This window comes from Zingiber officinale, chromosome 1B (assembly GCF_018446385.1).
Source record: "Zingiber officinale cultivar Zhangliang chromosome 1B, Zo_v1.1, whole genome shotgun sequence".
Classification (NCBI taxonomy): domain Eukaryota; kingdom Viridiplantae; phylum Streptophyta; class Magnoliopsida; order Zingiberales; family Zingiberaceae; genus Zingiber; species Zingiber officinale.
In genome coordinates, this window is record NC_055986.1 from 159,469,585 (window position 1) to 159,495,667 (window position 26,083).

General features: G+C 38.3%; 1 protein-coding gene across 1 annotated transcript; it reads right to left on the reverse strand.

Moving 5' to 3' along the window:
• Positions 1–1,699: 1,699 nt before the first annotated feature.
• Positions 1,700–2,527, reverse strand: LOC122043755 (glycine-rich RNA-binding protein 3, mitochondrial-like). Its single transcript, XM_042604344.1, has 2 exons — positions 2,111–2,527; positions 1,700–1,714 (listed from the first exon to the last, which is right to left on the reverse strand). Exons 1-2 carry the CDS (start codon positions 2,525–2,527, stop codon positions 1,700–1,702), a joined length of 432 nt encoding a protein of 143 aa, XP_042460278.1.
• Between the last annotated feature and the right edge of the window lie 23,556 nt (positions 2,528–26,083).

Below are 26,083 nucleotides of genomic sequence, written 5' to 3' on the forward strand. Positions count from 1 at the left end.
GGTTGTGGTGAGGTTTCTCCACCCACAAGGAGGTTTGAGCTAGCCGGAAGTTTTCCGGGGAGTAATCCACCGAAGGATCGGGATCGTCCACCTTACGGACACGCCGTGGAGTAGGAGCTTTATCTCCGAACCACGTAAATGATCGTGTAGCTTGGTTTGAATTCTTTCCTTTAGTATTTAGCTTTCTACTTGTTTTGTTTGCATTTCCGCTTGCGCACTAACGTTGTAGAAAGAAGCGAGTATTTGGGGGCGCCGTCTATCCAACCCCCCTTCAAGCCGGTCGTCCAATCCCCAACACTTTCTCCATAGCCTACTGCCAAAGAGGATCAAGAACAGCCTCTCTATAAGAGGAGGGCTCAGAAAATTGGTAAATAGAAGCCAAAAAAGAAGAAAAAGAACCAAAATAAGTAGAATACATAAAATCAGGTAATTGAGTAGACTTATGAGATTATTAAGGGTACTGAGAAGGAGGATATGCTATCACAGGAATATTAAGGGAAGCAGTAGGAGTAGAGGGATCATCAGGGAGCTGAAGACCAGAATCTGCATTAGTGTCAATCCTGCAAGTAGCATCATTAGAAAAAGAGGTGCTAGGGTGGTCTAATTGTAGGGAAACATGAGATGACATATCATCAAAGTCAGTGCAAAAAGGATCAATACAAGTGAGATCAGATTTTCTAAGATTAGGAGTCTCAGAGTGAATGGAATAGAATGGGATGTGTTCAAGAAAAATAATATGACGTGAGACATAGACTTTTTGAATAACTACATTATAACATCTATATCCCTTTTGACCCTCGCCGTAGCCAAGAAAACACAAAAAGTGGACCAAGAACTAAGCTTACTATGTTCAACATGAGGATGAAGGACAAAACATGGGGATCCAAAAACTCTTAAGACAGAATAATCAAGAACATAACCATATAGTTTTCAAAAGGAGACAAACCGGATGTAATAGAAGATGGAATTCTATTGATAGAATGGATTGTAGTAAGAATAGCTTCGCTCCAGAACTCGCTAGGAACATATGCAGATAATAGGAGAGAACATGTAGTTTCAACAATATGTCTATGTTTTCTTTCAGCAACACTATTTTGTTCAAGAGTGTCAATACAAGAATTTTGACAAAGTGTACCATATGAGGCAAGTAGTTCAGAAAAAAGATTGGATGTATATTCACCACCCAATTCACATCGAAAGTATTTAATAACAGCGTTATGTTGAGTTTTTACCATGGCAGAAAATATTTGATAGATACCAAGGAAATCAGAAAGATGTTTCATAAGATAAACCCAAGTATAATGAGTATAATCATCAATAAAAGAAATGTATAACAGGATCCACCAGGTGTATGAATAGGTGATGAACCCCACACATCAAAATGAACTAACTCAAATGGTGCAAGAGAAACAGAGATACTTCTATAGAAAGGTAAATCAAAGAATTTTATCAATTTACAGCGACAACAATTTGAAATATCATGAGTTTGCAATTTTCCTAAATTTCCTTTAGAAGCTAAGTATTTCAAATGAGAAGAAAAAACATATCCAAGACGAGAATGCCGCAAATAAAAATCAGAAGAAGTAGAGCTTAACCGAAAGGATGACAAATCAACACTAGAAGCTGCAACATCTGGAACTTTTAGCTCTTCTAATAATACATATAGCCCCCCCTGCCTACGACCTATCCCAATCGGCTTCTAGGATCGTGGATCCTGCACATAACAATAAGATGAAGTAAAAGAAACTGAGAAATCATAGTCACATAATTGACCGACTGAGACAAGATTCAAAGTAAGATTAGGAATATGATATACATTAGACATGGATAAATTAGACGTACAAATAGAGCCAATACCAGCTAATGACATGGGAGAACTACCAACGGTCATGATCGACATAGAAGGTGATGAATTTATAGATATAAAAGAATTAGCATTATGCGACATATGATGTGAAGCTCCAGAATCAAGGATCCAGATGGGGAATGTATACCTGAGGTACCACTAGAGGGCAAATTAAACCTATCTGAGAAGAGACAAACATTGCATGTGGTTGAGATGCAAGGAACTTTTAAAACTATTCTATAAGAGCAACACCACTATAATCACCATAGCCACCTCTAGAAGTACCTCCCCGCCACCATAGCCACCACTACCATAGCTGCCTCCATAACCACCACCGCCATGAAATCCACTCATTCGATCAATAGCATAATTAACTCTGACCATCCAGCCATGAACATCCTTTTTATCCATGCCACTAATGGCAGTAGAGGCTTCTTTGCTAGAAGTAAATGTCACAAATCCAAACCCCTTGGACCATCTAGCTTCCCTGTCCATGATAACTCGAGTTTCAACCACTTCACCAAAACTAGTAAATACTTCTCTCAAACTTTGATCATCTGTGTCATATGAAAGTCCTCCAACAAAAACTTTTGAGGATGACATCCACCTTGCTGCTTGAAATAATGGACTGGAAGTTACAGATTTCTTCAAGAGATTACCAATTCTATTTGTAAAAGCCATTCTTGCATCGAGGATTCGTAGAGGTCGGCAGCTCCGCGCAGCCAAGACTCAATAGTCATTTTTTTGGTCATCGGGTGGACTTAAATAACTCAAAATCTGATCTTCACCGTCAAAAGGTAACCCGGGATGTGAGGAACATTCTCTCAAAGTTTTGAGGTGACCCAATGGTTGAAACTCAAGACAATACAATTCTTATACAACCACCTCAAAGAATTTTGAACGGCCAAGTCTACTGCACAATTCACTAATAAAGAAGATGAGGAGATGGATTGGCTCTGATACCATGAGAATAAAGCAAAACTACATATAGAGTGTAAATGGCAATAAAGCGAAGGAGAGATAGAGGTAGCCGCAAAAAGGAGGCTAGCAAATTGTATTGCGAAAACTTAGGTTTACAAAGGAAAAGGAAATATAAATAGATAATGATAAAATAACAAAAGAGTAGTCTACCCTTATATAATAATAATTTATCATATACTAATGATCCTATCTGAAGGCGATGAAATGGTGTGCTGGCTCCGATGGGTGGTTAATCGATGAACAATGAGCTTTTTGAGATCTGAAGGACACTCCTCAACAATCTTGCGCACAGTCAGACAAGCCAGCAAAGTGTTAGTGGCCTAAAACTGGGGTGAGAATTCCTAGCTAAGCCCTCTGACACTCAAGTCAGTCTCATTTCTTGAAAGTGGAAGAAGAACAGTAGCCAAAGTACAAGAAAGTAGGACTTCGATGCAAATATTTGCGTACCTTGCAGCAGATAGAATTTTCCTTTTTATGTGACCTTACATAATCTCCACGATCGTGAGGTGGTCCCCACTTTGTTAGGTGATGAAAGAAAGTACAACCTAGGTGTTTCATGATAGTTCTGAGAAATCTTTTTTCTACCCACAGATGTACCTCTTTTATCGTTTATGATTCTCACCATTACTAAAGTTGTTGAAGGAGAATGTTGTTATGACTGACTTATTAATGGGAAACCAATTAATTTTCACAGGATCTTTCAAGGGAATATTCCCCGATAATCATGATAGACTGTCAAAATATTATCTAATGTTTGCCTGCTGAATGCATCTCAGTCGCTCCACCAAGTCGGTCGCGCTACTTATTATTGTAGGACCGTTAGATTCGATAGAGGGGGGGGTGAATATCGATTCGAAAAACAAGAGTTTAAACGCAGCGGAAAAGTAAAATAGACACAATGGTTTTACTTCGTTCGGAGCCTGTGACAACTCCTACTCGAAGGCCCGTACTCCGTGAGTACTTTCGTTGGGCAATTCACTAGCAGTTCGAAATAATGATTACAAAAAATAGTACAATGAATGCTAATGAAAATGAAAAACAAATACCGACAATAAAGACAAGAGAGGAGCGTAGTGTCGGAGCTTTGTTAGCGTCGCAGAAGTGCAGAGCAGTGGAAGACTTTTCTTTTCGTTGTTGTGTTGAAGCTCTCCTCTGACCCTTCATTTATATGAGGCTCGGGGCGCCCTGGATGCCTTCCGGGCGCCCTGGTGAGACGTGGCAAGTCCAACCAGTGAGCTCCACGTGGCGACGCACGATCAGGATGAAATTTCCCTCCCGGGCGCCCGGATCCCTTCTGGGCGCCCGGATCCCTTCCGAGCGCCCGGATTCCTTCCGGGCGCCCGGACCCTGTTTTCCCGCAGAATCCGTCCTGCAAGACAAACGTTAGTCCGGAGGCAAATTTACCCTGCAACACAGATTGTTAGCAAAAGCAAAGTGAGTATGAATTAGCAAAAAGGAGTATGACTTAGATTCCGTCTTTCCGAGACCGGAATCTAGTCACGATCTCGACTTAGACATCCGAAATGGATCTAAGCCGGATCGACGTCTAATGTTCCCTTCCCGGGAACGCGTCCTCACAGTCACTCCCCTCCAGTGACTTACCTCACTTACCTGCCAGACGTCCGGTCAGCCCGTCGACCCGTCTGGACTTCTCGCCAAGCGTCCGGTCAGCCCGTCGACCCGCTTGGACTTCTCGCCAGCTATCCGGTCAGCCCGTCGACCTAGCTGGACTTCTCGCCAAGCGTCCGGTCAGCCCGTCGACCCGCTTGGACTTCTCGCCAGCTATCCGGTCAGCCCGTCGACCTAGCTGGACTTCGTGCCAGACATCCGGTCAGCCCGTCGACCTGTCTGGACTTCTCCTGCACACTCGATCAAAGTGTCAGACAACAACAAACTAACTTAACCTGATTTGTCATTCATCAAAACCTGGGTTAAATCGTTAGTGCTAACCGCACCAACAATTATTGTATTTATCTGGTCAACCATACATTAAATACTACAAGAACTTGTTCAAAAACTAATATGATACCCTATTATGTCATAAAAATGTATGTTAGAACTATATTTTAGGGTTATTATACCTTCAGGTAATTCAAACTCGTCCGACCTTTAACAGGTCGGGCATATACAGAGAGTCATATGTTCAATCTATTCTCATCCGAACGATAATGTACATATGAAGAGTTTTATGGCACGAAATATTATTAAGTTCGCTCGGGCTTTGCCTGACTAGGTGTTCACAAAGAACCTTATGTTTGTTCAGTCTTTACCCTGCCAAACGTGTATCGAGAACTATATATATATATATATATATATATATATATATATATATATATAAGGTTAAGTATCTCTGGGTCCACCCGGGCTTTACCCAGCTGGATATTCACAAAGAACCTTATGTTCGTTCGGCCTTTACCCAATCGAACACATATCGAGAGCTATATATATATATATATATATGGTTAAGTATCTCTAGGTCCGTCCGAACTTTGCCCGGTCGGGTATTCACAAAGAACCTTATATTCGTTCAGCCTTTATCCGGCTGAACTCGTATTGAGTTGCTATAGAAGGTCAAGTATCTCTAGGTTCGTCCGAGCTTTGGTCGGCCAGGTGTTCACAAGGAACCTTATGTTCATTCAGCTTTTACCCCTCCTGGTGCGTATCGAGAACTATATAAGGTCAAGTATCTCTGGATTCGTCCGGGCTTTTCCCTGTCGAGTGTTCACAGGGAATCTTATATTCGTTTAGCCTTTACCCATCGGGGAGCGTATCGAGAACTATATAAGGTGAAGTATCTTTGGGTCTGTCCAAGCGTTGCTCGGCCGGATAGTTATAGAAAAGCTTATATCCGTTCAGCCTATACCCAGCCGAACATATGTTAAGAGTTTTATACGGCTAATTGCCTTTAGGCTCAACCAAGGTTTGCCCAGTCGAGAGCCCATAGAAAGCCTTACGTTCGGTTGAGCTTCGTCTGACTGAATTCTTCTAAGTTCAACCAACCATTAACTGACCAAACACCGTATTTCTCTTTTTCATCATAAAATCTTAGAATTCTTACATTCTACCAAGCTCACAATCGGTCAGTCCTATACGAGTGTTCTACTTCAAAATCACTAGGACAAGATTTAAGGATTTCGAGGTCTAGCAATCAACAGAGCCAAATATCGAATACCCCTCCATCTCCACTTTGATCGCCACCTCATCTTGATCTGACCTCCACATCATCTCCTAAACTCACTCGTCATAACCCGTATCACTAGCCTCCCCTTCAAGTCTAATCAAAGGAAATGTAGGTGACTGGCTAAACCTAAGTCTTATTTTCTTCCGCTCACCTTCTTACTAAGATTATTCCACCATTCATGCTCAGATTCATGTTTCTTACACTTAGTGACTTTTTCATTTTCAAAAGACATTTATTGATAACTAACTATTTTATAAAGAAGAAGTATTATAGACGGGTAAAAAAATATTTGGGGCGTGAAAAGGCATCACTCGTCATGTCTCTCATAAATGCCCATTTATGGGTAAATGTCACATGGCATCACCACTCATTTTTTATAATTTTTTCTGATATTCTCCGCTTAGTGAACCGTGATGGCGTGGTCTGCCTCACGAATCAACAACACCCTCTCCCATGTAAATCAACGCTCCTCCTCCTTCTTGCCGTTTCAATTGGGCAGCTGTCCTTGAATTGTACTAGTTAAAAAAAACCCTAGACAACTAACATTCTTAACACTTTGCCCTTCATCTTCCCCGATCTCCCTCTCAGGCGATTTCTTTTCTTTGCAACCCTCTGCATTTCTTTGCTTCTTCACACTTCTCTTTACTGCTTCTTCTTTTCAGGATTCTAGTAAGTAACCCATCCCATCCTTATTCTTTCATTTCCTCATGGAAGAAGAATCATTTCCCCCTGTTACACTTATACTTGTTCGGATTTTGACAATTCTGATAGAGCCGCCCTCCACCTTCGCTACAAAATTCTTAAAGATTATCGTATCATCATTCCTGAGCCCAATGCTTATCCTCATTGCCCTCTTCCTAATCATGTTACCTTCTTTAAGGACTAACTAATGGTTGATCTCCGCTTTCTTATTCCCCCCCTTTATGTCGGAAGTCAGCCAATACTTCGGCATCCCCCTACAATAGTTTGCCCCTAATGCTTTCTGTTACATGTGTGGGTTGTACATGTTGTTTCATCTTTTTGACATTCCCTTTACCCCAGCAATATTTTTCTATTTACTTACCCTAAGAAATTAGAACTTGGGGTATTTCTTTTTCAATCCCATCTAAAGATGGTCTTCTTTAAAGAAATGTCTTCTTTCAATAAAGGTTGAAAATCTCACTTCTTATTCATAAGACTGCTCGAGCCTGCCCTTTGGTCTACTAGATGGTAATCCTCTTTTCCCCCTCTTCCTGATCTGAACAGCCTCAAACAGGAGCCTGCCCTTGGAAGAGGAGGTAACAACTAAGAAGAAATGAAAAAGGTGAAAACTTACCTTGGCCCCCTCTCCCCAAGGGAAAACACCTTCCGTATAAGAAGATCCTCCCAGAGGGACATGAGAGGGAAATCTCCTGAATCAACTTTGCCCACCCTTTATTCGACCCTTTCTACTCCATAATCTACTCAAATTCAGGAGACTATTCCTATACTGGGTGACACCTCTAATCCCAACTTATGTCTTTCCAGAGAGAATGTTCATTGTCTACACATGACTCACCCTTCTATATTTTTTCCTTACCCTCTGTTTAAGCATCATTATCCTCAACCTCCACTCCTTCTCGTACTCTTCCCATATTATTAGTAGGTTAGTTAATGAATGCTTAGGAAGAGGCAAGGAAACAACTTGGTGAGATTACTCCCACGAAATTATCAGACAGATTTTCATATGAACAAACTAAGGTAACGTAACTTTTAATTAACCATTTCTCTTCCATTTTGATTACTACTAATAATATCTAATTTTCAGCACTGGGTGATGAGTATGAGCATAGCTCAATAATTGCATGATTTGACTCAGGAAAATGAGTCATTAAGGCAACAAATTCTGAAAGCATCTTCTACCCATACTTCTGAGTGAATACAAGAATTGTCTACTCAACTCCAAGAGGCTAAGAAAGTAGCACAAATCGAACTTGATAAAGCAACTTAGCGACAAGAAACCATAGAGAGTCTGGAATCTCAACTTCAATCAGAGGCTCATCTCCTATTAAATTTGAAAACTAAGTTAGACGAACAGATTGTAGAGAGTCAACAATTATCTACTCAGTTGTAGAAACTAAAAGCTACGCATGCTTTTGAGTTATCCACCAAAATTTATGAGCTAGCAGCTAAAGACACCGAACAAGATTCCTTATGTTCTAGCTTGGCAAAGACCCAGACTATGTTATTTGCTAAAGAGACTAAGTTGACAAACACTAAGGTGGAATTGGAAGCCTACAAGGCAGGAGAAGATGAACGATTTGAAAAAAGGAAGGAGTTGCTCCTTAAATCTCCTAAATTTAATAATCCTATCGTCATATTCATCACCAAAGCCTTCAAGCATAGATATGAAGGGGCCATAGAATAGTTAAAATAAGGAGGTTACTTAGCATCCCAACCCCCTACTAATTTTCTTGATCGCAAGAGATTACTGAAAGATTGTCCCTCTGATCTTTTTCTTAAACTAGTGTAATTTGCTATATTTCTATGTTCTGACTATGTGTTTTAAAGAGCATTTTAACAATCTAAGTATTAGTATTTCTATGTCTGATGATAATTTATATTTTTATGGATGAGCTAGCATATAGGCGAGAGAATAAGACTTAATTAATTTTTACTTAGATTCTATTTATCCTACACTCATTCAACCCTCAGCAACTAGCCGAGTTAACCTCTGCTCGAGTTTTCCTCCATTCAGGACTAGATGCATTCACAATCTGTCTAGTCTTTAATCAGCTAGCCAAGTTCACTTTCGTCCTACCTTGTTCTTGCCCAATCTTAAACTTATTTAGTTCTTATGACAAGCCGGACTGCAACTTATATCGCCAACCTAAATAGAAACTTCACGGCTCCCTTTCTTCTAAATCTAACTTGACCTAGAATTTTATGCCCATTCTCAGTACTCATGCTAATGCTTTGGGATGATGGTTCATTACCTCGATTACTAATGTAAGCCTCTCATTGGTGACATGAGAAAGCCAGATGTCATAAGTGCACCCGCTTTTCTATGCCCACTGCCTCATCCAATCATCAAATGGTTCTCAGTTAATCCCACCTTTTGTATTGCTAGAATTTGACGGTCCCCCTCAATTAATCTTTTTGAAGGATCATTATAAACATTCGGCCAAAACCCTAAGACTTCATCATTTCTTCTCTGACTCTCTGTTCTTCTCCCCTTTGCCCTTAGTGATCTTTTCTCTCAAAGATGTTGGAGCATAATGAGTAGCATGCTTAGTGGTCTTCTAATTTCACCATCCACGAGGCTTATGATCTCCATCTAAACTATGGTATTCTTTTCTATATAGTCATTCCTATTCTAGAAGATCATTCTCACCATCCTCCACTATAAAGCATTGCGATCTTCAGGGAACAAGTTGTTGGGGTTGCAAGGTTGCAAACATAGTCCCATATTGAAAACACATGGAAAAGATCATGGGTTTATAAAGAGAAAAGATATCTCTATTGACTTGAGACCTTTTAGGGAGAGCCCAAGAGCAAAACCATGAGGGCTTAGGCCCAAAGTGGACAATATCATGTCATTGTGGAGATATCTAAATTCTTTTCGATCCTACAATTGATATCAGAGCCCGGACTGCTAGAAGGTTTAACCGTCGACTGTGCACAAGAGCTATGGTCTGATTGAGCCATGTGGGTACAATATTAACCTCGAACAAAGAAAGTGGGGGCTCCTATGTTCGGATCAAGAGGACCAGACACCAGGAAGGAAGTCCTAGTTGCGGCTAGGCAATGAAATCCTAGTAGGTCGGGTGGACTGAGGGGCAGGAAGACCTGGTGGGTCGATGATCGGACGTGGGAAGCCTATGGTCCTTTGTTTGAGGGGGGAATTGTTGGGGTTACAAGGTTGCAAACATAGTCCCATATTGAAAACACATGGAAAAGATCATGGGTTTATAAAGAGAAAAGATATCTCTATTGGCTTGAGGCCTTTTGGGGAGAGCCCAAGAGCAAAAATCATGAGGGCTTAGGCCCAAAGTGGACAATATCATGTCATTGTGGAGATATCTAAATTCTTTTCGATCCTACACAAGTCCTATTGAGTCTTCGATTTTTTCTACATCCTTTTTTTTGTTGATGTTAGTCGATATTTCAACTTTCCCCTACACCAACTTATTTCCCAATCCCTCAACATCCCAAGTGATGTTGTTATTATTTTTCACTTGCTCAATGTGCCCTTATCCCCTCATCTATTCCACCATTTTTTCTATCCCCGTCAAATAGAAAATGGTTTGTTCAAGTTCCAGGTGCATCCTAAGGCGATTTTATTCAATAGAGTTTCACCACAGGGAGAATGGAGAGATAAATATTTCTTCATATGCCTTCTCTTTCCTCCACCTTGTCCTGTAACTTGGCAACAGAGTCTTCCTCCTATCCCCAACTTGGGCAATATACCCGCAAATCCCACCTTCCGTGGCTCTGTGGAGAAACTAAAAGGTGTTAAGTTTAACTTACCTGCATTGACCATAGAAGGCTTATTATTTACTTTTGGACTACTCTGGTCGACATAGAACTGAGTACTTCCTTGGTGAGTTTGTTCTCCTTATAAATAATTGTTTATCATTTTTTGATCGTTTATTATATAAGTTTTTAACCCTTCCTTGTTTTCATAACTGAGGTTATTCTTCCAGCTTTTTTATATAAAAATACTCAATTAATGAGAGTGGTTCTGACTATAAGCTAGGATAAGATTTACTAAAGGAACATCAACTTAATTAAACTTCTTCCTCCATTGGTCTACTTCCTTCAGCTGAGCCGACACGAGAGCCATCTTCTAGCTCCTCAGAACAGGATACTCTTTTCATCGTCAGACGCAAAAAGCCCTGAATAGAGGCTTCGAGTCTAAACTTACCTGCAATACCCCTCGTCGAGCAAGTTTCCATTACCCTAGCCGAGATTTCTTACGATCGAGGTAAAGAGCCTGGATCTCCAAACTATAGTCGTTCTCATTTTGCACTTGATATGATGAGGCCAGGCCTCCTTATTCCTATGTCTCATGCGATTCCCCCAGTTACTCCTCCTACCGAGATAACAATAGATACCGCAACTACTTCGTCGACTCTTTTACAAACCTTAGTCCCTCCTCCAACTAAACCCCGCACGAGGCAACCCCCTTGTAGGAGATCCACCTACTTAGTGTCTAAAGGACTAGTATCTGGGCAAAGTCTTGAGTTAGTTGGGCCAACGTTATCTTCCCAACCATCTCTCGCTCCATCACAATCGTCGGAGCTTTCCCTTGCTCCTCCTCCAGAGCCTATAACCTCAACTAGCTCCTCATGTCTCTTTAATTAATCTCATGGATTACCATCCCAACAAGGATTAGATTCTACCTCCCTTCCACCTTATGGGATACTTAAGCTGAAAGGTTCATTGGTTGAATCATGGCTACAAGCACAAAGACAAATGCAAATGAATACAATTTCTGAGCGTGCTGATAAGCACAACCATAATGCCACTGCAGTAAGTCTTTGATTAAATTCTATTAGCTTATTACTGTGAAGTATAATTCTATTGTTACTTTATCCAATTCTATGCTTCAAGCCTACATTTGGGCCAATTAGCTATGGACTTGGAACAGGCTAACAAAGTTTTAAAAGATATAGTGAAAGAGTTGTAGGTTGCCTATACTATTCCCAATGATAAACTGGTCCAATTACAAGGAAAAATAGAGTCACAAACTGAGCTTATCACTAGCATAGAGAAAACTCTGCAAAACTATCACCAATTACTATAGTCCCAAGAGTCGGACAAAAAGAACTTGGAGCTTCAGTTATAGAGGAGTGAGTCCAAGCTTCAAGTGGAGAGGGCTCTAAAAGAGAAAACCCTCTTAGCTCTCAAGACTATTTTATTAGAAGAACTAAAAACTTCACATGCATTCAGATCTCCTGAGCTAAGCCAAGAGTTAGCTTCTGAGGATTTTTTGTTGTTGACTAATCAGGAGAAGCTGAGAGCCCAAGATGCACAAATAGCTTCATTACTATTTGAGCTAAACTAGATCAAAACCAAATGGGCTACTCTCCAAGCCGAGCAAGATGCTGCTCAATCTAAACTACAGTCCTATAAGGTGGGGGAAGACGAGTGAGGTAAAGCTAAATGGAGAGCTTATCTTGATTCTCTTGTATTTGGCGAATCATTTTCCACCCGTATTGCAAAGACTCTTAGTCATGCAGCTGGAGGAGTCATTCAACAATTACGAAGGGTGGTTATCTATCTACTGACCCCCCTCCAAATTTTATAGATCGTCGGCAGCTTAATAGAGAGCTTCCAAAAGATATCCTAAGTAAATTTGATTAAACATATATCCATGTACTCCATTCTTGTGATATCTTATGGCTTGTGTTATCTTATAGAAATAGCATGCTCAAAAAATATTCAAAACAATGTTAAATGATACATGTTGCTTTTCGTGACTTAATGTCGAACCAAAGTCATCAACATCTTTACGGAGACAATGAGCTCTTTGATATGTTCATGTTGCATGCCCTAAGAAATTCTCCTTAATTGATGCCGAGCGAAATGACTCGTTCGAACACACATGAGTAAGCTCCTCGATGAACTTCTAGACAAACTAATAAGCTGGGTAAGAATATAACGTCGAGCGAAATAACCCATCCAAATATATATATGAGTGAACTTTTTGATGGACTTCCGGATGAAATAATAAGTTGGACGAGAATATAACACAGAGCGAAACAACTCATCCAAATATATATATGAGTGAGCTTATTGATGAACTTCTGGATGAAATAATAAGCTAGACAAGAATATAATGTCAAGCAAAACAACCCGTCCGAATATATATATGAGTGAGCTTATTGATGAACTTCTGGATGAAATAATAAGCTGGGAAAGAATATAACGCCGAGCGAAATGACTCGTCCAAATATATACATGAGTGAGCTTCTTGATGAACTTCCAGATGAAATAATTAGTTGGACGAGAATATAATGTCGAGCGAAATGACTCGTCTGAATATATACCTGAGTGAGCTTCTTGATGAACTTTCAGATGAAATAATAAGTTGGGTGAGAATATAATGCCAAGCGAAACAACCCGCCAAATATACATATACAATTTCTATAATAAATTCTCGAATTGGATAATAATCTAAGTGAGCCACTACACCCAACGAATGCTGAGTGAAATAAGTAGGTCATATATAAACAACCTCCATGATGAATTCCCAGACCAAATACTGAATCGAACGAACATATAATACCAAGTGGGATAAACAAATCATATATATGGGTAATGTATAATGAATTCCTGGATTGAATAATACACTGATCAGATCTGTGATACCGAGCGAAATAAACAGACTGGATATTTATATAAACAATCTCCATAATGAATTCTCAAACTGAATAATAAACAGATTGGATTTGTGATGTCGAGCGAAATAAACAGATCGGATATTTATATCTTTGTGATTTATGGAATGAATATGATTCAAAGTCATAGTTCGACTGCATGAAGTTCAAAGTCAGACTTGAATATATAGAGTTTAAAGTCTCCGGTCATCTATTTAACATGACCAATCGACTGTGAGTTTTAAAGTCTCCAGCTGTCTGACGCGCCCGATCGACTATAATGTTTAAAGTCTTCGGTCATCTGACGCGACTGATCGACTATAAGGTTTAAAGTCTCTGGTCGTCTGACTCAATCGATCGACGATAAGGTTTAAAGTCTCCGACCGTCTAACGCGACCTATCAACTGTAAGGTTTAAAGTCTTTGGTCGTCTGACGCAATTAATCAACTGTAAGGTTTAAAGTCTCCGACCATCTGACGTGACTGATTGATTGTGCTAATTCCACCTACACTTTTCATTAAATATATTGAGTAAAATATAAAAGTAAGTTACAGGTGTACTTGTTAAGTTCTATAAGGTTCTAGATGATTGACACTCCAAGGTCTATCTAATCTTCAGCCTTCAGCATCTTCTAAATAGTAAGAACCAGAGACGAGATTTTGCACCACCCTATAGGGTCCTTCCCATTGTGGCTCCAGCTTATTAACATCTCTGATTGGCTTGATGCATTTTTAGACAAGATTGCCCACATAAAAGAATCTAGAAATAATCTTTTTGTTATAATTTTACATCATTCTTTGACAATATGATATAAACCGAGCTGTTGCCCTATCCCGTACTTCTTCTATCAAGTCGAGCTCTATAAGATGCCAATTAGCATTATTTCATCATATAAGCATCTCCGATCGAATTCCACACCAATTTTGATCGGGATTATGGCCTCTCCACCATAAATCAGATGAAAAAAAGTTATACCTATCGATTCTTGGGGAGTTGTGTGATATGTCCAAAACACGCTAGGTAATTCGTCCACCCAACTTCATCCAATATGATCTAATTTAGTTTTGAGCCCTCTGATAATATCCCTATTCGTTACCTCGACTTGCCCATTACTCCATGGATAAGCCACAGAGGTGAAAGTCTAGGTAATACCATATCCCAAACACCATTTTTGTTTTTTTTTTCTACCTTGGAACTGTTTTCCATTATCGGAAACCAGCTTATATAGGATGTCAAATCTTCAAATAATATGTTGCCATAAGAATTTGATAACTGCTTGTTCAGTAATTCTGGCCAATGATTCAGCTTCCACCCATTTTGAAAAATAATCCACAACTACTAATAAAAACCTCCTCTGAGTAGGTGTCATAAGAAATGGTCCCACTATATACATACCTCATTGATCAAAATAACAAGATACAATGGAGATCTTTACTAATTCAGTAGGATGATGAGAAATGTTCTAATGCCTTTGACAAGACAAATATGTTTTCACGAGTTGAGCGGCATCAACTTGTAAAGTGAGCCAAAAATATCCAGCCAATAATATTTTCCTGGCAAGAGACTGACCTCCTACATGATTACCACAAAAGCCTTGATGCACTTTCTGTAGAATATATTGTATATCATCTAGCACAATACATTTAAGTAAAAGACAAGAGAAAGCTCTTTTATAAAGTTAGTCCCCAACCATAGTAAACCGGCAAGCTCTCTTCTTGAATATCCGTGCTTGTTGGTAAAATACCTCGTTGTAAGAATAAGATAATTGGCGCCCTCCAATCGCTTTGTAATTCTAAATCGTCCTATCTCTCTATGCAAGCTACCAATAACAACTGCTCCATGGGCTTATCCAAATTCCAAGGAATTATGGTAGAGGCTAATTTAGCTAACTCATCTGCTGTCTGATTATCTAAACGAGGAATTTTATGTATACTAACTTCTTGAAATTTCATCTTTAACTTATCAAATACCTTTGCATATAACTTAAATCGTTCATTGCTGATCTCAAAATCGCTAGATAATTATTGAGCGGCCAGCTGGGAATCAGAATAGAGTAGAACTCGAGCAGCTCCCAAGCGCCAAGCAGCTTGCAATCCTGCTATTAAGGCCTCATATTCTGCTTCATTGTTGGTTGCCCTATAATTTAACCGAACAGATAATTGCATTTGATCTTCCCTAGGTGACATAAAAAGAATATCTATCCCCTACTACCCTGCTGGATGGAGGATCCATCAACATATATTTTCTAAGTCTTTTCGGTTTAAAGACCTTGCACTTTCGTTATGAAATCAACTAGAGTCTGGGCTTTGATGGCCACTCGAGGCTGGTATTGTATATCATATTTGCTAAATTTGGTCATCCATTTGATTAATCTTTCGGGCGCCTATGGGTTAACGAGTACTCGACCCAAGGTACCATTAGTTAATACTATGATTGAATGTGATAAAAAGTAAGGGTGCAACCTTCGAGCAGCTAAAACCAATCCATACGCCAACTTCTTGAGTGCAGTATAGCGGCACTCTGCTCCTTTTAATAAATAGCTCAAAAAGTATGCAGGTTGTTACTCTTTTCCCTCTTGCCTCACCAATACTAAACTAACAGCATGTTCATTAGTTTATAAATAAATTCACAAAGTTTCACCCACTATAGGTTTAGCTAATATAGGAAGAGTAGATAGATAGTTCTTCAGTTCCTCAAATGCCTTGTTGCAATCATCGTCCCATTGGAATTTGGTTGTTCGACGCAGTATTTTAAAAAAGGGGAGACTCCAATCGGCTGACCGAGAGATGAAGCGAGACAGGGCAGTAATTCGGCCAGTCAATCTCTGCGTCTCCTTCAAATTACGTGGAGGAGTCATATCTACAATGCCTGCACTTTACTAGGATTAGCTTCTATTCCCCGCTCGGTCACCATGTAACCCAGAAAATTTCCAATTTTAGCTCTATATAAATATTTACAGGGGTTAAGCATTAGCCCGTACTTTCTCAAAGTTCTACAGGTTTCTTCTATGTCTACACACAGATCTGCCACACGAAGGAATTTGATAAGAATATCATCCATATAGACCTCCATATTTCTTCCAATTTACTTTTGAAAAACCTTGTTCATGAGCCTTTGATAAGTAGCTCATGCAATTTTTAGTCTCAATGGCATAACATTATAGCAATAGATGCCCTCAACAGTTATGAAGCTAACCTTTTCTTGATTTTCTTTAGCCAAAGGGACTTGGTGATACCCTTGGTAAGCGTCCAGCATACAAATAAATTCACAACCAGCAGTAGAATCCACCACTTAGTCGATGTGGGACAAAGGATAATAGTCCTTCGGGCAAGTCTTGTTGAGATATTGAAAGTCGATACAGACTCGCCATTTATTTTCAGGTTTGGACACCAGGAAAACATTGGCTAGCCAGATTCAAAATTGCACCTCCCGGATGTAGCCTGTCTCTAATAATTTGTCCACCTCTTCTTTGATGACCTTATTCTAGTCGGCTCTGAAATCCCGCTTCCTTTGCTTGACTGGGCGGGCATTAGGATATACATGGAGTGCATGCTCTATGACTGTTAGAGACACACCCATCACTTCTCTGGGCATCCATGCAAATACGTCACTGTTGTATGTCAAACACTCCAACAGTTCATCCTTGAGCTCAGGAGATAGGTCAGTTGCTATATGAGTAGTCACCTCTGGTCGGTTGACCTGAAACCGTACTTCCTCCTTCTCTTCATACACCAGGACAGGCGGCTTTTCTTAAATGCGTTAACCTCCATCCTTTGGACTTTCCAAGTGCCATTAGCCTTTGTCTTTACTATCTTCATGTAGCACTTGTGTGCCACTAGCTGATCGCCTCTGACCTCCCCCACTTGATCATCCACGGAGAATTTTATCTTCTGGTAGAAAGTTGAAACGACAGCCCGAAATTTATTTAAGGTCAGTCAACCCAGAATGACATTGTATGTAGAGGGTGCATCTACCACTATAAAGATCGATTGACGTATCCTCATTAGGGGCTCCTCCCCTAAAGATATGGACAACTTTATCTGGTCGATCGACTATACTTCATTTCCCGTAAACCCGTATAGAGGAGTTGACATGGGTTGAAGGTCACTTGGGTAGATTTGCAGCTAATCACATGCTTGTTTGAAGTGATGTTAACGGAGCTACCTGTGTAAATAAAAGTGCGATAGATATTCTAATTGGCTATCACAGCCTTAATTATTAATGCATCATCATGGGATATTTCTACTCCCTCTAGATCTCTGGGCTCGAAGTTGATTTCATGTCTAGCAGCCTGCTTTGCACTACATCTAACTTCATGGATGACCGACCATCGAGCATGTGACTTCCTCGCTCAATTAGAGTTACCATCAGTGGGCCCCCCAACTATCATATTGATATTACCTCGAGCGATATTATTGTGATTTTCTTCCTGCCGAGTGGATGACTGCTCTTGTTGCACCCAGGCAAGCATTTGAGCTTGCTCAGCCAGGAGTTGTAAAGTTCCCAGCTGTGACTCAGTCACCCGGTACTCAATCTTGAGTGAGCTATTTTATCGTGGATACAATTGACGATTTAGGGCTGGGGAATGCCGACGGATTACCATCTCGTTGATTCAGTAAAGTGTAATACTCCTCCGTGTTATGAGTGGTTGTCTAATGATAGGTGCACTACTTTCGTGGGGTTTCTCGAGGAACCCCTACATGTTGCAGGCTTGGGGCCGCGGCTCCGGATAATGATACTGAGGACCTGCACGAGGTCCTTTGGGTGGAGGAGTGGGTACCATTGGGCGTTCAGGGGATGGAACGGAAGCGGGTGTAGCACCCTCCTGTTGGTTGCTACTCGGAAAGCCTAGAGGTTCCACTGTACAAAAATTTTGTACAAAGGTATGAACCTTTTCCTAGCTACCATGTGTTCTTTTAAATTAAATTTTGGATCGCCTGCGGAACTTAACACGTTTGATCCAAAACTTAATATATTTGTTCTTTTAGGTTTTGACTTGGATCTCCTGCGGAACTTAACACGTTCGACCCAAATCACCTTAAGTTATTAATTCCATTAAATATTAATTTCCATAATTGGTTCCCAGTACTGACGTGGCGAGGCACATGGCCTTCTTGGATATGGGAGCAGCCATCACCGACTAGACAAAACCTTTTATAGAAATCTAATATTTAATTTCCTAAAATAACTTTAGGTTAACCGAAAAGAACAATCAAATCACAAGGAAAAATAAAACAAAAGAACACAACTTGAAAACATATTCGAAATACTAGAATCGTAAGCCTCTTGTATTTGGTATTATTTCCAAAAATAACTAGTATGATGCGGAAAGAAAAAATACTAGTTATACCTTTTAGAAAGACCTCTTGATTTTCTACCGTATTCCTCTTCTAACCTCGGACGTTGTGTGGGCAACGATCTTCCGAGATGAGAATCCACCAAAGCACCTTCTTCTCCTTTCTTCAAGTTTCGGCCAAGCACAAAGCTTCCAAAAGATGAAGATCTTTTTCCACCAACCAAGCTCCAAGGGATACAAGCTTTCTCTCCTTCTTCTTCTTCTTCTCCAAGTAGTATCCGGCCACCACAAGAGCTCCAAGCAAATAGAGAAGGTTCGGCCACCACCAAGAGGAAGAGAGGAAGAGAGGTTGGCCGGCCACAACACCAAGGAAAAGAGGGAGAGAAATAATAGAGGTTGTTCACCATGAAGCATTCTCTACCCCCTCTTTTATAATCCTTGGTCTTGGCAAATAAGGAAATTTAATTAAAAACTTCCTTAATTCTTTTGCCATGAAAAGGAAAATTTTATTTAATTAAAAACAATTTTCCTTTTCTCAATTTACATGGCCGGCCACACCAAAGCTACAAACAAGGAGAGTTTTAATTAATTAAAACTTCCTAATTTGTCTCCAGAAATTTATAAAATTTCTCCAATAATTTAATCCCTTCATGATTGGTTTATAAAAAGAAAATTTAATAAATTAAAATCTTTCTTTTAAACATGTGGATAAAAAGAAAGTTATCTCTAAAAATTAAAATCTCTTTTAATCTACAAATAAAGAAAGATATCAAATCTTTTCTCAATCTTTTGTAGAAACTAATAAAAGAGAATTATTAATTTTTAAACTCTCTTTTAAATCATGAACATGGTTTAAAAAGGAAAGTTTTCTTAAAATTTAAAATCCTCCTTTAATCAACAAATAAGGAAAGATTTCAAATTTTAAACTCTCTTTTAAACATGTAGATGATTTACAAATAGGGAAAGTTTTTACCAAAAATTAAAACCATCCTTTTAATCTACAAATAAGGAAAGAGATTAATCTCTTCTCTTAATCTTTTGTAGAAAGTTATAAAAGGAAATTTTAAATTTTTAAACTCTCTTTTAAAATCATGATATCCACATAAGAAATAATTTTAATAAAAATCCTTTTAAATATTCTAGTGGTCGGCCACCTAAGCTTGGGACCCAAGCTTTGGCCGGCCACCTACATGGCTCATCCACTTGGTCTTGGCCGGCCCTAGCTTGGGTTCCAAGCTAGCTTGGCCGGCCCCATTGGATGGGTAAGAAGGTGGGTATGCGGTGGGTATAAATCTCTATATACTAGAGGCTACGATAGGGACCGAGAGGAGGAATTGGTTTTGGTCTCCCGATGAAATTAAGCATCCCGTGTTTGCCCCGAACACACAACTAAATTTCATCAATAATAATTCATTCCACTAAAGAACTATTATTGAACTACCGCACCAATCCCAAATTACATTTTGGGCTCCTTCTTATTATGAGTGTGTTAGTCTCCCTGTGTTTAAGATAACAAATGTCCACTAATTAAGTAAGTTACTAACAACTCGCTTAATTAATATCTAGCTCCAAGAGTAGTACCACTCAACTTCATCGTCATGTCTGACTAAGTCCACCTGCAGGGTTTAACAATGACAATCCTTATGAGCTCCTCTTGGGGACATTCTCAACCTAGATCACTAGGACACAGTTTCCTTCTATAGTCAACAACACACACTGTTGGTGCGGGAAGCATCCGACGATCGAACCTATGTTTTGATTATGTCAAAGGGTTCAAAGTTAAGGTGTTTTGTTTCTAATATGTTGAACAAGTTTGCAGGAAAGTCCTAAGTGGAACTTAGGCATAAGTCCTAACTGCGGTTAGGTAAGGAAAAATCCTAAGGGGGGGAAACCTTAGGTCCTAGGGGGTGGTAACCCTAGGTGAAGGAAAATCCTAAGGGGGGGCAACCTTAGGTCCTAGGGGGTGGTAACCCTAGGTGAAGGAAAACCCTAAGGGGCGGCAACCTTAGGTCCTAGGGGGCGGTAACCCTAGGTGAAGGAAAACCCTAAGGGGCGGCAACCTTAGGTCCTAGGGGGCGGTAACCCTAGGTGGAGGAAAACCCTAAGGGGCGGCAACCTTAGGTCCTAGGGGGCGATAATCCTAGGTGGAGAAAAACCCTAGGGGGCGGTAACCCTAGGTCCTAGGGGGTGGTAACCCTAGGCGGAAAGTCCAGTCGGTCTGGAGGATCAACTGGCAACAGGTAAATCTCCTGAGTGGAGTAGGTGAGGACGTGTTCCCCGTAGAAGGAACAGTAGGCGTCGGGTCGACCTAGGGTTTCCGGGGGGAAACCCGAAGTCAGACTCGGACAGTTCGGAGACTGTCGAACTTTCATTCATATTTATGATATTATATGTGCTAACTTTGTCTTGCAGGATATGTGTGTATTTTGTGGACTAACACATTGTGCAGGGACAAAAGAGCAACATTAGCCTCGGATGATGGAGGCGCCATGGAGCTTGGAGGCGCCTCGAGGGTAAAGGAAGCGCCTTGGACATGTTGAAGGCGCCTTGAGTGGTGATGGAGGCGCCTTGGACCTGTTGAAGGCGCCTTGAGTGGTGATGGAGGCGCCTTCAACTGTGATAAGCGCAGAATGGTCAGCGCTTATCTGCACGGTGGAATCGGAGCGGTGGAGGCGCCTTGGATGGCTTTCAAGGCGCCTTGGATGCCCTTTATAAGGGGACTTCGAGCAGCTTCTTGATTGAACAACTTAGAAGCGATCTTTCTGCTACAAGCTGCTCACGAGACGATTCTGAAGTGCTGCTACGAGACATCGACGACCCGGAGCTCCGAATTTTCAGATTACGATATTGTCGTCGGTATAATTAATTGTTGTCATTTATTGTACTTGAAATTGTAATCATTATCGAGCTTATAGTTGTTGCCCACCGGAAGCGATCAAGGATCGCGGGCCTTCGAGTAGGAGTCGATCAAGGCTCCGAACGAAGTAAAATCGACCTGTCTCAGTGTGATTATTTCTTTTATTCCGCTGCGTATTTAACTCCGATAGTTTTCCGATACGAACGAAATAGCCACGAGCGCTATTCACCCCCCCTCTAGCACGTCTCGATCCAACAATTGGTATCAGAGCGGGGTCGCTTTGAATTGGTGTAACCACCATTCAAGCATTTTTTGTGGCTTTGTCGTTTATATAGGTTAAAAATATAACCTTACGCCTTTCGTTTTTTCCCTCCAAAACTGTTTTTGAAAAATTAATTTTCATCTTTTCACCATTGGTTGGAATTAACAAAATATTGCATTTTCAAAAATTTGTAGTAATATTTTTTTAATATTATTTTAATATTATTTTAATAATATTTTATTATTTTTTCTCAAAATTCCTGAATTGCTATTTTTATTTCTCTCCCGCACTACTAATCCAAGACTAAGTCTTGGAACAAGTTTTATTGTGTTTATTTTGCGAGATTGTCTTTCTAAGATGACCCATCAAGAAGGCTACAACATTGCTCGCCCACCGCTCTTCTCCGGAGATAATTTTGGAGATTGGAAGGGTCGGATGGAGGCGTATCTCCAGACTCACTTTGAAGTCTGGATGATCGTCAAAACCGGGCTTCAACTGCCAACTAACGGCGCCGGCAAGCCACTACCGTTCGAGAACTGGGACGCGAACCTTATCAAAAAGGTAGAAGCAAACGCAAAAGCAACGTATACACTTCAGTGCGGCTTAACGAATAAGGAGCTGAATCGCGCCGGCCCATTCTCAAGCGCCAGGGAGCTGTGGGAGAATCTGATTCAGTTACACGAAGGCACCGAAGTAAGTAAGCATAATTTAATAAACGATTTATTTGAATTAGATGAACAATATGATACTACTTCGGTCGAGGAAGGTATTACATTGGTTGCAGGTACAAGCAAGACAGAGGAAGCTAGAAAGAAAAAGACGAAGAAAGTGTTAAAGGCAACATGGTCCGAGTCATCAGACGAATCTGAATCCGATGAAGAAGAACAAGCAAGCCTCCTCGCTCTACCAGTACTAGCACATGTTGTTGAAACAGAGTCCGAGTTCGAGTCCGATTCAGAAATCGAGAGCGAATCAGACACCGAGTCCGAGCGAAGCCACGGATCCGTATCCGTTTCAGAAGGACCCAAAACCACTGTAAGTGCTTTAATGTCTAGTATTAACTTAGATGACTCGCAAAAGTTAATTCCATACTTGCTTAAAAAATTGGCTAAATCCAACGTCCGGGTTAAGTCGCTCCAAAAGGAGGTAACAACCCTTAAGGAAGCGACTGACTCGAGTTCTTTAACTGAGTCAGTTCAAATTGGAAGTTCAACTCAAGTCCAACAACTTGAGGAAGAAAATTCCAATCTGAAAGCTCAAATTAAAGAACTCAAGAACACGTTGGAACGGTTCACCTTGGGTTCTAAGAATCTGGATCTGATTCTTGGAAAACAGCGAGCCGTTTACAATAAAGCCGGACTTGGATTTAAGACCAAAAAGAAATACAAATCGTATTTATCATTAGTTAATAGAAATAATATAAAGGTAGTCCAAGCATGGGTCCCCAAATCCAAATTGATCAATCAAGTTGGACTTGGCCAATACTGGGTTCCGAAGGATCAAATACACTACCTCGATAGATCATATCGAGGCCATGATCCAGGGGGAGCAAAAAGAAAAACGATATTAATCAAACCAAATTAAATTCAAAATTCAAATTATAAATTCTAAATTCGAAATTAAATTAAACTTCAAAAATTCAAAATTCAAAATTCAAATTATAAATTCTAAATTCGAAATTAAATTAAAATTCAAAAGTCAATAGAAGAAGGATCCAGAATAGCTGGCACCCCCAACTAAATTACCCGACTGGCTAACAGAACTTAATCTACCCGGAATGGGTAAACAAGAGTAGACTACCGGGCAGGGTAATTAAGGTTAGATAAATGGACGAGGTTTAACTTGACCCAAGGTACTGGTGAAGTTTTTGGATGATAGTACGTTAGGGAAGCTTGGGCATCGCATGTCTAGGAAGATATGGCTTCGACCTGGTGCATTTGGCCAAGTGGAACTGACCGAAGCTACCCTTAAATGGATCCTAACTAGTTAGACCAAGGTTTAGTATTAAGTTCAGTGGGTAGGACTATTTGGAAAACCTCGAAGGCATGGTTACTTTAATGAGTTCCCTGTGACTCACCATAGCCCAGAAGTTTATCCAAAGAATGCTTACTTGTTGACCTCAAAACTAAATCTAAATCTAACACAAAATTAAACCAAACCCTTAAATAGAACCTCAATTCATCTCACAAAAATTATAGGATTACCTGATTGAAAACTTAGATCGGGTGAGATGACTAAAGAATTTAAAGTTCAAATTAAACTCATAACTATAATTCTATAATCAATTAATCAATTTGAAAAATCATTTCAAAATCATTTTAAAATTATTTCAAAATGTTTGAAAAATCATTTCAAAATCATTTTAAACTTAATTTCAAAATCTTTGAAAAATCATTTCAAAATCATTTTAAACTTAATTTCAAAATATTTGAAAAATCATTTCAAAATCATTTTAAACTTAATTTCAAAATATTTGAAAAATCATTTCAAAATCATTTTAAAATTATTTCAAAATCTTTGAAAAAAATCATTTCAAAATCATTTTAAAATTATTTCAAAATCTTTGAAAAATCATTTCAAAATCATTTTAAAATTATTTCAAAATCTTTGAAAAATCATTTCAAAATCATTTTAAACTTAATTTCAAAATCTTTGAAAAATCATTTCAAAATCATTTTAAACTTAATTTCAAAATATTTGAAAAATCATTTCAAAATCATTTTAAAATTATTTCAAAATCTTTGAAAAATCATTTCAAAATCATTTTAAAATTATTTCAAAATCTTTGAAAAATCATTTCAAAATCATTTTAAACTTAATTTCAAAATCTTTGAAAAATCATTTCAAAATCATTTTAAACTTAATTTCAAAATATTTGAAAAATCATTTCAAAATCATTTTAAACTTAATTTCAAAATCTTTTCAAAATTATTTCAAAAATCTTTTCAAAATAATTTCAAAATCTTTTAAAAATCTATTTCAAAAATCTTTCAAAATTATTTCAAAATCTTTGAGAAATCATTTCAAAATCATTTTAAACTTAATTTCAAAATCTTTGAAAAATCATTTCAAAATCATTTTAAACTTAATTTCAAAATCTTTGAAAAATCATTTCAAAAATCTTTCAAAATTATTTCAAAATCTTTTAAAAATCTATTTCAAAAATCTTTTCAAAATTATTTCAAAAATCTTTTCAAAATTATTTCAAAATCTTTGAAAAATCATTTCAAAATCATTTTAAACTTAATTTCAAAATCTTTGAAAAATCATTTCAAAATCATTTTAAACTTAATTTCAAAATCTTTGAAAAATCATTTCAAAAATCTTTCAAAATTATTTCAAAATCTTTTAAAAATCTATTTCAAAAATCTTTTCAAAATTATTTCAAAAATCTTTTCAAAATAATTTCAAAATCTTTTAAAAATCTATTTCAAAAATCTTTCAAAATTATTTCAAAATCTTTTAAAAATCTATTTCAAAAATCTTTCAAAATAATTTCAAAATCTTTTAAAAATCTATTTCAAAAATCTTTTCAAAATAATTTCAAAATCTTTTAAAAATCTATTTCAAAAATCTTTTCAAAATAATTTCAAAATCTTTTAAAAATCTATTTCAAAAATCTTTTCAAAATAATTTCAAAATCTTTTAACAATCTATTTCAAAAATCTTTCAAAATAATTTCAAAATCTTTTAACAATCTATTTCAAAAATCTTTCAAAATAATTTCAAAATCTTTTAAAAATCTATTTCAAAAATTAATTTCAAAATTATTTTAAAATCCTTTCAAAACTTAATTTCAAAAATTATTTTAAAATCTTTTCAAAATTAATTTCAAAATTATTTTAAAATCCTTTCAAAACTTAATTTCAAAAATCATTTTAAAATCTTTTCAAAATTAATTTCAAAATTATTTTAAAATCCTTTCAAAACTTAATTTCAAAAATCATTTTAAAATCTTTTCAAAACTTAATTTCAAAATCTTTTCAAAATCATTTTAAAATTTCAAAACTAAATTTCAAAAATTACTTTAAAAATCTTTTCAAAACTAAATTTCAAAAATCATCCTAAAATCTGTTAAAACTTCATTTCAAAATTATTTGAAATTCAAAACTTATGTTTTATATCAATTGCAAAGACAACTCCATCTCACGCTCACTCATATGCTAAACATGCTTGTTAATCTAGAATGAGTGAGATGGAAAGATAGGAAAATATTTCTTTTACCTCTCATGCTTGGACTCCTGAACTCAAAAATTTATTAAGGCATTAATTAAGGGGGAGTGATTTTGAGTCGGTTTTAAAATTAGTTTTTCTTTA